The 14,227-nt window shown below is 37.9% G+C and overlaps 1 protein-coding gene across 1 annotated transcript; it reads left to right on the forward strand.

The window, feature by feature from the left end:
- The first annotated feature begins 1,068 nt into the window (after positions 1–1,068).
- Positions 1,069–4,370, forward strand: LOC107685690 (protein snail homolog Sna-like). Its single transcript, XM_016482375.1, has 3 exons — positions 1,069–1,361; positions 1,768–2,277; positions 3,142–4,370. The coding sequence occupies exons 1-3, from the start codon at positions 1,286–1,288 to the stop codon at positions 3,324–3,326; spliced, it is 771 nt and encodes a 256-aa protein (XP_016337861.1). The 5' UTR covers positions 1,069–1,285; the 3' UTR covers positions 3,327–4,370.
- Positions 4,371–14,227: the final 9,857 nt, after the last annotated feature.

The following is a 14,227-nucleotide window of genomic DNA, read 5'->3' on the forward strand; positions in this document are numbered from 1 at the left end:
AACTTGCGTTACTTATTTGAAAAAGTAACTCGGATATTCTCTTGTAAATTAAAAAGTAATGCGTTACTTTACTAGTTACTTGAAAAAAAGTAATCTGATTACGTAACTCGCGTTACTTGTAATGCGTTACCCCCAACACTGTTCATTTCCAATGGCGGTCATTTTTGACCGCGAACAAGACAGATATTACTTTTTTTTGGGCACAGCGACTGCCATAAAAGTCACCGAGTTTTGTACAATTCAGATGACGTAGCGATTTTAAAAAATTTAAAAAATTATTTTTTCAGCCTAAAATTACCGAACAACACAATACATTTTTCAATCCTGGGAAAGTTTTACTAATAATAAGTTAAAAGTTGTTACTTTAAGTGGAATTTGACTTGCCTCCTAAACACTTAATAGCAGATTTTTTTAGCTTAGTGCACTTTATCAAACATTGTGGACATAAATTTATTTAATTGACCTTTCATAACAGTGACACAGCGACTGCACAACCAAACGGAAAAATAAAAATAAATATTACCACAAGGTGGCGCCATAATCAAACTTGTACTTCACCCACCAAACTCATTCCAAGCTCGTCTTCACATCAGTTGAAAAGTGCACTTGTCAGAAATATCAAAATTAGGCAGTAAAACATATCCAGAGCCCATACATTTTATTGTATGATATTTAATGGCCTTGACGTTAAAACAAAACTTGATGACAGTGAACATTTCATTCTTAAACGCTGCATCTGCACAAACGAAATCCAGCATGTGTTTTGATAGGAAGTCGACTTGTGTAGATTTATGCTGCACACGCTAATTCGATTGTCCTTAATTGTGCAGACTTTGGAAATGACAAACAGCTCCTTCACAAAAGCTTTAATTCAAATGAACAATGATCTGGCTTTTAACACACTAGTTTGGAGCCGCGAAGTAAACAATGAATTTAGAATGGCTGATTTACATGATCTTGATGGGCACGAATTAAGCGAAGTGTGCTTTGGAACATTCACACCTAGGCAGCAGTCAAGTGCTGGGTAATTAAATGAAACACTGACGACAGCGATGGCTGTAGGCAGTTCTTTTGGGCGGGTCCAAATGGACGTATACCCATTTACTCTGTCAGACTATTTTAAATAAGTACAGACTCACTAATTGTAGTCCAGTTCAGATCAGTGTTCACGTTACGAGAACTGCGGATCGGCGAGGTCGCTACATTTAACGGACTATCTGAAGTGGAGCGATTTCAGCGAGATTTTACCCCTTGGACTGGATTTGTTAAAACTTCAGAGTTCAGCATGCCTCGGTCTTTCCTGGTAAAAAAGTATTTCACCAGCAAGAGGCCAAACTACAGCGAGTTGGAATGTCAGAACGGTGAGTTTTGGTCTATTTTATAAAAATCGAATCGATCTAAACGTAAATTGTTTTTCGAGAGTAAAACTTCAAAATAGATTTGTTCGAGTTTTCATCAAGCTTCGATAAATTGGACATAATGTGTATATATATATTTAAAGTCAGCGACGTATTATATATATATATATATATATATATATATATATATATATAATATACACATAAGAAAAGCACACCACTCCTTTTCTTCATTGGACCGACCTGGATGCATGTGAGATGCACATGTGTTTTCCGAGTTTCTACTTGTGTCTTGTGCTTTTCATTGGCAATCACTTATATTGCAAACTATCAAGTCTATAGCCACATGTCTATAATGGCTGTAAATACATTAGGAATTAATTTTCTCTTTCTCTCTCTCACCCATCAGATACTTTGCCAGACAGATACCCACTAGCAGAACTTCCAGCAGTCACCAGTGACTTCCCAGTAACTTGCTTGACCACTGGTCTGGTTTGGGACGTCAGCTTGCTACCTTCCCTACACGATCCCACATCTCCATCCACCCTTTCCACTAGCCAGGGCCCGCTGGACCTCAGCTCCCCGTCTAGCGTCAGCTGCAGCAGCAGTGGGGAAGAAGATGAAGGACGCACGTCTGACCCACCGAGCCCAGATTCCTCAGACACCTACCACCCCCAACAGACCAGCAGGCCGAGGCGCAGCAACAAGAACAGGGCAGGACAGAGAGAGGACAAGGGCGAGGCCACTGTCCCAGCCACTCGACCGGCCTTCTTCTGCAAGCACTGTCCCAAAGAATACAACAGTCTCGGTGCCCTGAAGATGCACATCCGCTCACACACACTACCATGCGTCTGTCCCACCTGTGGAAAGGCCTTCTCGCGACCCTGGCTGTTAAGAGGACACATTCGCACGCATACAGGTAATTCAAACTTACAAAATGTTTTCTCACTTTAAGGCTTATTTCGTCAGTTAATAACATCAAATTTGGTTCATGCTGATTTGCATGAAAAGTTTGAAAGTTTAATTTTATTTATTTAAAAAAAATCATAGCAGAGTAAATATCTTCCATTTTGCTTTGAAAATTGCAGTTTTTTTAACTTTATTTATTTTTAAAGATTTTTTGCGTTGGAAAAATTATTTTAAGATTTTTTGTTCTCTTTTGCTGTTTTATTTAAAGATGTAGCTGAGTAAATGTCTTCCAGTTTCCTTTAGAATTTTCCTTTTTTTAATTAATTCAGTTTTTAGAAAAATGTATCAGAGTAAATATCTTCTATTTTTGCTTTGGAATTTCAGGGGGTCCACAATTTTTTCTCTTAAATGTTTTTTATAATAATTTTTTAAGGTGTCACAAAGTAAATATCTTACATTTTCCTTATGAAGTCTCTAAAATGTTTCTCAATAATTTCATGAATGCAGTACCGTTAGCTTAGTGATTCTCTCAGTCATGTGAGCTTGCCCTCAATAGAATTGCTTTTCATTGATCACTCATTGTGTTGACCTCAACAATGACACAATAGGACAATCTTATCAATCACTAGTGTGAGAGCAGAGATAAGCAGAGATAAGTTGATCAAGAATGCTAGGGATCACTTGTTATCATCCTTGCTGAGTAGCCACTTATTTTGTGTACTTGTGATTGATTCAATCAGTTTACCATGTGACTGTTAGCTATTGCGCTAGTATTGTTTTTTTTTTACAAGAATATTTACTTTTAGAAAGTACATTTATGATTACAATGCATACATTTAACTGTAGTTTTAATCTCTCTCTCTTTTTCCCACAGGTGAGCGTCCGTTTTCCTGCCCACACTGTAACCGTGCCTTCGCGGACCGTTCTAACCTGCGCGCGCACCTGCAGACCCACGCAGATGTGAAGAAATACCAGTGCAGCACCTGTTCTCGCACCTTCAGCCGCATGTCCTTGCTGCAGAAACACAGTGCGGCCGGCTGCTGTCCCTCCATGGCCTGAGAACGCCGGGTCCGCGGGAGCCATTTTATTTTAATTCAGACACGGTGCCTTGTGAGATAATAATGACCGTGTGCATCACTCTCACGCAGATGCAATATGCGACAGGAGAAGGATGACGTGACATTTCAGCGGACTTCTTAAACATAACACAGTCAATACATTTCCAAATGCCACAGATTTTTTCCAAACCAAATTACTTCAAATTAAAGAATTATGAATGTTTAAAGTATAATAGCTGTTCAGCTAGGAGTCCTGAACCAGGGACAACTGCTGTCAGGTTGGGGGTGGGCTCACATGTAGGGTATGTCTCTCAGCATGACACACACACACGCGCGCGCAAACATAAGCACACAGACAGACAGCTGTTCTGTGGTGCGGAGGCAGTGTGCTAACAGGTGCCCTGGCCCTGAACGTCACATCTCTGATAACAGGTGGCGTCTACCGAGTTCTCTAGAAACACACTAGGAGAGAGTTGTGATGGACCACAGTTGACAGTGTTGTTTTTTTAAAAGTTGGTTTTAGTGGGTTTTAACCTGCATGCACAAGGTCCATCACTTGTTTTTACTAATGTTTGTTCTTTTCACCATGTAATTTTTTTTTACTCTCCTTTATCACTTTTCCTTTTGTTGTACAGGGACTGAGTTTTAAAATGCACTCCAGTTTACCAAAGAGTATTGAAGTCCTGTCGTTTTGCATTATTAAAACGAATGATTGGACCATTGAAACCAAAGCCATTCTACTTTTGGTAGTTTTTTTTGTACCTCAGTGTTTTTTCAAGTGATGACATGCAACACTTCTGTATCTGATGTGAAGAAAAGGACTTTCTCAGTAAATAGCCAACAATGTTTTTTCATATGCTGTCCACTTTTCTTGTGGACATATTGACTATAATATGTAACAATTTATTGGTGTCACAATTTGTCAATGAAATGTTTTCTTAAAATTGAATGAGTTCAGTGCAATTTTTTTTAGCATACCTTTTTTCATATTTCATGTCTCTTTTTATTTGTCCAAATCAATTTCCAATAAAATAATTTAAGTTTATACAAAGGCTTTGATTCATGCTCACTCATTTTGGATTTGGAACAGTTATGAAAAAATGGGGGGAAAAGACTCCCAAATGGATCCTCTGCAGTGAATGGGTGCCGTTAGAATGAGAGCGCAAATAGCTGATAAAAGCATCACAATAATCTGCAAGTAATCCTCCAGTCGATGAATTAATGTCTCATGAATTGATGAATTAATGTCTTGTGAATGTATTGTTCATTGAGGAATTGGAGTCGTGTGGATTATGGTGATGTTTTTATCAGCTGTTTGCACTCTCATTCTGACGGCACCCATTCACTGCAGAGGAACCATTGGTGAACAAGTGATGCAATGCTAAATTTCTCCAAATTTGTTTGGATGAAGAAACAAATTCATCTACATCTTGGGGGGGCTATCAGACTCCTATGTTGGATGATAAAATAACCATATAAAATTATACACTAGATGGTTGAGTACATAGTGCATAGTATAAGTGCATAGTATATAGTACGTCATTTGGGACACAACTTCGGTGTAATCTGATGGCTCATACTATTTGAAGCTGTTGAAATGCTTTATTAGGAAGAGCGGTGCTTCATTTCCCATGAATAGGAGTGACTCGCTGGTTTGTAACTGATGTTTGCTGGGTGGCAGGTGAGCAGGTGAATGCACTATGACAGCACAGGGACAACTGCATGCACCTGCCCCACACACCTGTCATACTGCACGCACACACTCTCGCTCACTCTCTGCAAACAAAACGGTTTATCCAGAACGGTCTCCCGGTCTGCTTATGCATACAGATGTGTGTTGATCTTTATGTGTATGCTCTGTTTTTATATACAAGACATAAAGATGTCATTGTGGCCTGATGGTGTTTTAGTCATCTGAGCGTTCTGTGTTCGTTCAAACTGTAACTTTGCCTCTGGAGGAATTGCTGCGAGGCAAACTGATGGAATGTCTTACATAAATATTTTCATGTTGGAAGCTTTGCTTCTGAGCGTTGGAAGAGTTGTGTGTATGCTGCACTGATGTAAGGCGCTCCTATCTGCTGACCTCAAAACCTGGCCTGTGTAAATGTAATGCCTAACTTTTGAGCGTTGGAAGAGTTGTGTGTGTATGCTGCATTGATTTAAAGCAGGTCTATCTGCTGACCTCTAAACCTGGCCTGTGTAACTGTAATGCCTCAATAATCATACCGAACTAGGATCTGATATCTGCTATGGAATCCTGTTTCCACCTTTGAATAATAATAATAATAATAAAAAGCAACTTTATATCTCACGATGGGACTTCGTATCTAACAATTGCAAATTTATATGTCACATTATGACTTTGAATCTCACATTGTTTTTGTATCACGATTGTGAGCTTTTATCTCGCAATGGGGCTTAATTTTTCAAAATGCAGATTTGTCTCACAATTACAACTTTAAATCTCGCACGACTTATCACACAATTTAATTATTTATCTCACAATACGATTTACTTTATAGAATTGCAACTTTATACCTCACATTGTGACTTCATATCTCAAAACTGCAACTTTTTATCTCACAATGTAGTTTTATATCTCACTTCATGTCTCACAATTGCGTTTAGTTTTCTTTTCACTTTGAATTACACAATGTGATTTTGTATCTTGTGTGACTTCATATCTTACAATTGCGACATTGATTCTTGCAAATGTAACTGAATCTTTCAATTTGATTTTTTATCTCATGTGACCATCTCACAATTGCAAATTTATTTCTCATAATTCTGACTTTAAATCTCACCATGTGATTTTGTATCTCACAATCGCAACTTCATATCTCGTAATTGTGACTGTTTATTGTAATTGTGACTTTAAATCTCCATGTAATTTTCTATCATCACAATCGCAACTCTATATCTCAGTGTTTTTTTGCGACTTTGTATCTCATGATTTGTTTTTGTATCTTGCAATTGTGACTTTATTTCATAGTTTAAACTTTATCTCACAACAACCTTTTTCATTTTTTACTCTTGAGGTGGATACAGGCTTCCATACTCTGTTGTCCACGCAGTAAAAATGAAGATGCAAAAAGCTAAAATGGATCCTCAAACAGCACTTGTACTGCAAGCCCCTCAAATGCTAGTAGTGGAAACGCAGGTCTGCATTAATCAGACTGAACTGTTGAATCCAGACAGTGAGTCAGCTGCTGTCAGGAGCAAGAGTGAGTTCTCATAGTAAGTGTAGGTGTGTATGTGGAGCATGAGGTAAGTCCTTCCATGTGCTGTCCCAAATCCGAACGTCTGAAAGAGTTAATGAGGAGATTCTTCCCATTTACTCACCCAACCACTCACAGACAAACACAATCTCTGGAATGCATGTGTCAGGTGCTGACATGTAGTTTACGACAGTGAGGTGTAATCCTTGGGGGGGGGGTGCTGGTTTGGAAAGAACTGTTTAAGAAAGCTTTACGTTTTGGTGATGCAATTGGGGTCAATTTGTCTTGAGGAGCAGTGCAACAGTGGAAGGACGCAATCCTCTAAATGCTCTGGAAAACTGACAGGAAAACATCTGTATAAAATGGAAGCAGAACAGTTACATGTGGTAGATTTGTAACAAGCCCAGAGGGGAGGGAGAGGCAGACTAATGAGATGACGTTATCAGAGTTGCTGTGAGAATCTTTGAAGAAGAAATTCCTGATAAAGCTCAAATCTGCTCTGTCAGCAGGTAAAAAGTCCACATGCTAGAATATCTCATTCATCAAACCTTATTCACGCAAAAAAGCACATTTCCAATCCTGGAAAGTTTATGGTGAGCCAACACGCCAGAGAGCAATGCACCGCCAGAGAGTTTGCTGTAATTCAACCCGCAGCAATTTTTAGTGCATATTCTGTGCTAAGAAATGAAAACTAAATATGCACTCTCATATAGTCGTTCCTGAGGGATAATGAGACGTCTGGCTCTGAAATCGGAGAACTCCTTCCCCACTGCGAGTTCCCAAGTGCCAGAATGTTCACTGTAATTTACCAAAAGTGGCTGCTGCTGCTGCCATAAAGCATGTGCTTAACATTCCAGCCCTTTTCTCAGGGCTCATGTGTGTCTCTTATACTCCCTTTCTTTCGCTCTTTCTTAACTTTGGATGGCTAAATTTGAGCACAAGTATGATGTGTCTTTGCCTTACTTCACATGAGGATCATCTCTCTCCCTCAGAGACACCCAAAGTCCCAGGCAGGAAATGGGAGTTTACATTGGCCTGACTTTGCAGGGAGAGAACAAGTGGGCTCAAGTGTTCAGTGACTGCAGTACGGCTGCAGCAGGGCCCCATCCCCCCCTCAAGATTCCCTCCCACGCCTGCTCTCCCACTCAATCAGGGGGAGAGCGCTGCTAGGGCCTTGGCCAGGACTTGGGGCTCAGGGCCTGGGATACAGGAAGAAGCTGTCAGCCTCTTATAAACACGAGCGGTTCTGCACCCACGACAAACTAGCGCCTGAGGGAATGCTCCAACGCCGCCATACTGTCTGTGTCAAACTGGCTGAATGCAAAAAGTCACGCATTACTCACCACAGGTATTCTAAAGTTCATTACAAGCATCTCTGCTGTTAGTACACCAGACCACTGTAATGTATCCTGTGTCTGAAACCAAACGCGCTCGTTGCCCAGTCAGTCAATGAATTAAGAGACATTGTTTATTAAGTATGATGGAAACCGGTTACGGACCGCCTTCCAAGGCATCGTAATGTTACATCTGATGTCCTAGAACAGTGATTCTGAAATGGTGGTACCACCAGTGGTATGAGGACCGTGACGTGGTACATAGCACGACTCTGAAAAATGATTACAAAATAAAAGTATACTTTATTACAATTTTTAGACAAAATCATGACAAAAATAAAAGTAAAAAAAATATATATATTCCTAAAAGACCACTACAAAAATAGTGTATATTATATATATATTTGAAAAATTACTACAAAAATAAAGTGTACATTTTATTGTAATTTTCAGAAATATAACTACAAAAATAAAACTGTACATTTTATTATAATTTTCTGAAAAATAAATACAAAAATTAGTTTTTTTATAATTGTAATAAAAAAAATAACTACAAAATAGTGTATATTTTATATTTTATAAAATACTACAGAAATAAAAAAAAGTGTATATTATTTTTGTTCACAAAAGTGGTGTATATTTTACTTGAAAAAGTTAGTTTTACTATAATTAACATCTATAACATCACTTCAAAAAGTGCACATTTTATTTACAATTTTTCAATATTTATAAATTCATAAATTAACAAACTTTTCAAAAGCTCCACCGGACACTGTTTTATTCTTTCAACCGACTGCCGAGCTTCAAGAGCAGAATTCATAAGCTTGGAAGGACACATCTGTGCTACCTTCAGAATTTACCAGATGGAGGCATTTAAATGAACAGATCTACAAATAATGGATTCAGATGTGCCTGGATGACTTCCTACTTCCATATACTGCATTTTTCAGGTTCTGGACACAATCTGTGCAATCAAGGGTAAATGTTTTAGATGTAGCTCCTTTATTTCAGGGTGACAGGTAGATGTTCAGAACATGCTTCTGGATCAATGGCATGGGAAAGTCCTTTGGGGAGGACTTGTCACATGAGAGAATCACACATCTTTATCTCGAAATTCACCTCACATAACCCTCATCATCATGTCTGTCCATCAGATGTGCCCCAGTACAAACAGTACAAGCTTAATTACAGACAGAGACACTTCTGCATCAACTTCTCCAAGGTCTCCCATGAACAATAGCGTCTAAACAAAACCGCTAAACAAAATGCAAACAAAGGCTCACATCTCTCTCTCTCCAAGAGCTTCGGAGTTTGCCAGAGGGCCGCTGGAGAAGCAGAGAGACCTTATTACAGAATAATGAATCACACACTCACTAAGTCACAGGGTTGCTAAAGATGAATGTGCTCTCTGTTGGTTTTCTTGGAGCTGCGTGTTTGCTAACCAATGACGCAGGCTGCACTTGATCAGAGACATGTGTTTCTGAGGTCTCAGTTCCAGTGAGAAGAGAGGGGAAGGAGAGCTGAGCGCGAATGTGTGGCGCCTGGGCTCCCTTGGCCCCGACTCTGCCACACACACAGGGGCTGGGGTAACTGTGGGGGTCATGCTGAGAAAAATAAACCATGTAAACCTCAGGACAGGAAGAATACTGCAGCGAGGAGATCCACATTAAGCGAGCGCATGAAGCCTCTAATTTCAGTCCATGCACTGGTTTTGAACCTCACTGCAAGTCCCAAAAATCTTCCCATATGCTCAAAGAGGAAACAAAGGTGTTTAAGACGTATCTCACAGTGCCCTTAGTAAAAATATCTATTGAACATAAAGGTTTGTCCACTAGTGGCACCAAATATAATTGCAAACATGACTGTTTTCAAACAGGTTTCACTCCTGTAGAAACATCTAAATATCCTTAAAACAAGACTTTGGCATTGTGAATATATCCTAAGTTTAATGCCAGTTTCGTTGCCAAATAGTTTTTTCTTGTTTTAAGCATAAATCTAGCAAAATTGAGTTAAAACACGAATGTATCAATTGTTAAGAAAAAATTATAAAAATAATTAATCAAAAGCTATAAACAAATCTATAAAAAGGATATGAATAAAATGTTATTCTTATTACAATTTTGTATTAAATAATTATTACTACTACAATTATATTTATTTAAAAATAAAAATAAGAAAATATAACTAATAATAATATCACAACAACAATAAAACAATTTGTACATCATTTATTATTCTAGGTTTCTGTTAATTTATAAATATAATGTAAATGTAAATATAAAATATAATCATCTATATATATACACAACAAATGTTAAAATATATTTGTATGTAAAATTTAACTTTAACCACAAATAATAAATGCTGTAAAAGTATTGTCCATTGTTCATTCATTGTACCTAATGCATTAACTAACTTTAACAAATAACCTTATTATAAAGTGTTACTGAATCCACATTATGTCTGTCCCTTTCAAACAAACAGATTGCAATTCCATTTGCTGCCACTAGTAGTGTATAAATTATACACTTCACCTTTAAGGTCTAATAGAATAAAACTTCTCACATGGTTCTTGTTGAATTATTAGTGAGAGTTTACTATGTTCATGGACATGACACATTGTACCAATTATCATTTAAGACCATGACACACCACTTATTTGAAATATCCTCATCAATGCACATTGCTTAAAGTCATAGAAATGCCTAATGACTCATGCAAGTAAGACTGTAATTTTTGCCAAAACAAGAGAAACATCCTTGACTGTAAAAATGAATGTAGGCGTTGGTTGAAAAACTAAGTGAGAGGGAAGTGAGGCACATGGAGGATGTAAGTCCAATTTTAGGTCTCTGCCTCACAGGTCGTACTTAACTTGTTCCTGAGCATATAGTGGCTTGTATCCTGGTCTCCGCTCCCGCTGCCCAGGCTTTTCCTCACATATGCGGAGGGAAAAGAGTGTCGTTATTCACAGACTCAAGCCCAGATGGACAAGTGTCAAAACTTTACTGTTAGATCAATGGAACCTCGCAGCATTTCGAGAATTTAACTCTTGGTTTTCCTGTTGTTGTCGACCTGTAAAAAGGGGCGTGAGATGGAGAACTACTGGCTGGGTGTGTTCTGAACAACTGTCCTTCAAATATAGAAAACAAAAATGAATGCTTGATTGATGAAAAGCTGTTTATACACAGGAATGATGTGGGATGGCTCTCAGTTTACCGAACTAACTAAACAATTTAACACAAACTAACACTCAACCATACACAGTCTATCTACAGCTGTCATATAACATCATGCAACCCACCAGCACCTTCCCCCAACACAAATACATACGTCCAGGGGTGGTCTTTTTGTTGCAGAGAGACCAAACAGCAGCCTCGTAATGACGAGAATCATTTTGCAACCTCGCGGTCACCCTGATCTACATGCAGTCTCTAATCCTCTATGAGGCATCGTTCTGATCTTCTCATCCTGTTGTTTGGAGGAGTTTGACAACCCACAATCTCTAAACTAACATATTATGAGGGGGAGGAGGGGGGGGGGGGGGATTTGCTCATTAATGTCAGAGATCTTGAGCAGGAAATGAGATGAAACTCCTCCAAAACTCACAACCACACACGCATTCATATCCTCATATATGCTAGCATGGGTGCATCAAGCTCTTTTGAGGGGGCTATGTGAGATTTGACTCCGGACATCCCTCTTTTGAGGGGTTTAAAAAGCTCATTATAGGGAATATAATGTTTATGTGTTTTTTCAGGGCCCCCAAGAGAAAATGGCTCCATATGTGTTGCATATCAGTCATACACCACATTGGAGACTGTAAATGCTGCCATTTACTAACTTTAATGAATACATGTTAAACAAAGCAGATATTCTTGCTTTCTTGTTCTCCTCTGTCAGTTTAACAACTCTCACATGCTGAAGTGATTAAACTGGCTGCTTGTTTTCCCTTTCCAAAAGTAAAAAAAGGCTTCACGCAAAGAATGCTGAAAGATTTGCCACCCAACTGAGCTTTGGGTTCTAGGAATGTTGGCTTGAAAATTCTAATGAGCCATGAACATACAGACTAAAATCTAAAAATGTAGATTTAAAAGGTAAAGTCAGCCATGTTATTAAATAATGTCATGGTAGATCAAAGTATTTTCCTACATTCAACTCCTTTCCTCTCTCTGACATCAATTTGTGATGCAGAGACTCTGTGGTGACCATGAAATCTAGAAAGAGGAGGAGATCTAAAACAGATCATCTATGTAGAAGTATGGGAACCTTAGGAGGATATTTAACTTCACTGCAAAAAATAAATAAATAACTAAAATAAAAATCTAAGTAAAAATATCTATACATCCTCAAAACAAGATAAATGTACTTGAGAAGTAAAACTATGTAAGTAAGACGTGCTTCATAAGTATTAAGTATTTTTGTTTATAAAAAAAGATCTTTCTTTAGATTTGTATTATCCTTAAAATGTAGGAGTAAATAATGTAGTAAGACTAGAATATATAAAAGAAATATCAAACAAATACAATAAATATAAATCATTTTATATAAAGATAACTGATAGTTCAAAATACTTAAGAAAAAGATTTTTGCAATGTTCTGGAAGATACCTTTCATTATTAGTCATCATTAGTGCTGGGTAACATTACTATAAGAATAGTTCTTATGCTCCCATGTTCACTTACACAAAGGTAGTTGTGTGTTTAGGCAGTGGCACGTGGACCGGCAGGTCTTTCACAGCACCGTTTTAATGCAGAGCTCCATAAAAAGAACCTGTCTCTCACTGGAACGCTAAATGAGTGACACTCGCCCACCATGCCGGACATTCACACCTTAGATCAAAGAACTGTAGTATAACGGCTTTTGCTCACATACCAGTAGGCTTCGGCCAGCCCTCCTCCACCCACCCTCACTTTTAACACCCCAGTGATAAGTCTGAAGTGGGCAAATGGCACAAACACCTGTCTGCAGTTCAAACAATGACATCGTCCTTGTGCAATCACCTGTCGGCCATCAGTTGTGAAAGGGCTTCTCACTTTTACGAAGCAGGAAGGGGCTTTTCATTGTCTCTGCGACATGGTCGGTTTGTTAAGTGGTTTGAGTCTCTGTTCCTGGACCAGAGAGCATGAATCACCTTCTAAATGGCCCTTTACAAAACAAACACTCGTGTTTGCTTAGAAAGATGCATTAAATGCATGCATTAAAGACTTGGTTGACACCTAGGTGAACTTTTTTTGTAATGCAACTTTCCAAATAGTTCAAATTTGTTTTAATTAAATTGTTAAGGTAGAGTTCATATATATTTAAAAACAGTTTTATATGCACAATGAGAACTAATGTTGTAAATCTCAACAGGAAATGTAGAAAAGAGGGATGAGGGGAACAAGAGAACATCATAGGGTTGAGGGAGGAAATCCCACAGCAACCTGACCATTTGAGCCAACATTACACGAGTTCACCTACTCTCTTTCCCTTTCTCTCTCTCTCTGGGTGTGGTAGGAACATCAAAAGTTCCATGTCTCTATAGACTACTACCATTTAGGACATTTTGGCAAAAACAAGCAAGGTGGCACTGGCCACAAAAACACAGGCAATTTCTAAACAAAGCACACAATTATATGTCTCCTATATAAACATGCACAAAACCCAGCAAGTGCACCAGATATAGAGGTCTCTTAAAGCGCTGCATTCCTCTGCACTCATCCACATAGAGGAAACAGAGCCCTCTCTATCATCTGCTCATTCAGAGACCTCATGGTCTGCATGTGATTTCAATATGGACATGGCAAGTCAACGGAGGGTCTGTTCGCATTCATGCTAATGCGAGAACGGCTGTTGAAACGTTTCAGCGGGAAATTAAACAAATCTTTTGGAATTTATATGTCTTCGTGAAGGTCTTATATTTGTAACAAAGACATCAACAAGCAAACAAATTAAATGCGTTATTTTGGCAGAGAAAGCCTTATGGAATACGAGGAAAACACATGCAAAGATTTGGCCTGGATGGAATTTTTTTTAAATAAAATAACAGTGGGGTAAGAAAACTAATAATAAAATAAATAAACAATAAACCTAAAATAAATATGAATAAAAAAAATCATATAAATGATAATATACATAATATAATACAAAAATAAACATTTATTTGTATTGTTTTAAGGGTAATTTTACTGTAAGAAAAAATTATATATATATAAAAAAAAAATATATATATATATATATTTTTTTTTTAAATGTGTTATATTGGTAGAGACGGCCTTAAGGAATAAGAGGAAAAAACATGCACTGATATGTCCATTTTATGCTTAAAACAAGAAAAAGAAAAAGTAAAAGTAAAGTAAAAATTAACAGTG

This window comes from Sinocyclocheilus anshuiensis, unplaced genomic scaffold, assembly GCF_001515605.1.
Source record: "Sinocyclocheilus anshuiensis isolate Anshui unplaced genomic scaffold, SAMN03320099.WGS_v1.1 scaffold257, whole genome shotgun sequence".
NCBI classification, from domain to species: Eukaryota; Metazoa; Chordata; class Actinopteri; order Cypriniformes; family Cyprinidae; genus Sinocyclocheilus; species Sinocyclocheilus anshuiensis.

Coding starts and splice junctions, on each gene's coding strand:
- LOC107685690 (XM_016482375.1), top strand. CDS start 1,286: ATGCCTCGGTCTTTCCTGGTAAAAAAGTATTTCACCAGCAAGAGGCCA. Junction 1,362..1,767: donor CGAGTTGGAATGTCAGAACG/GTGAGTTTTGGT, acceptor CTCACCCATCAG/ATACTTTGCCAGACAGATAC. Junction 2,278..3,141: donor ACACATTCGCACGCATACAG/GTAATTCAAACT, acceptor TTTTTCCCACAG/GTGAGCGTCCGTTTTCCTGC.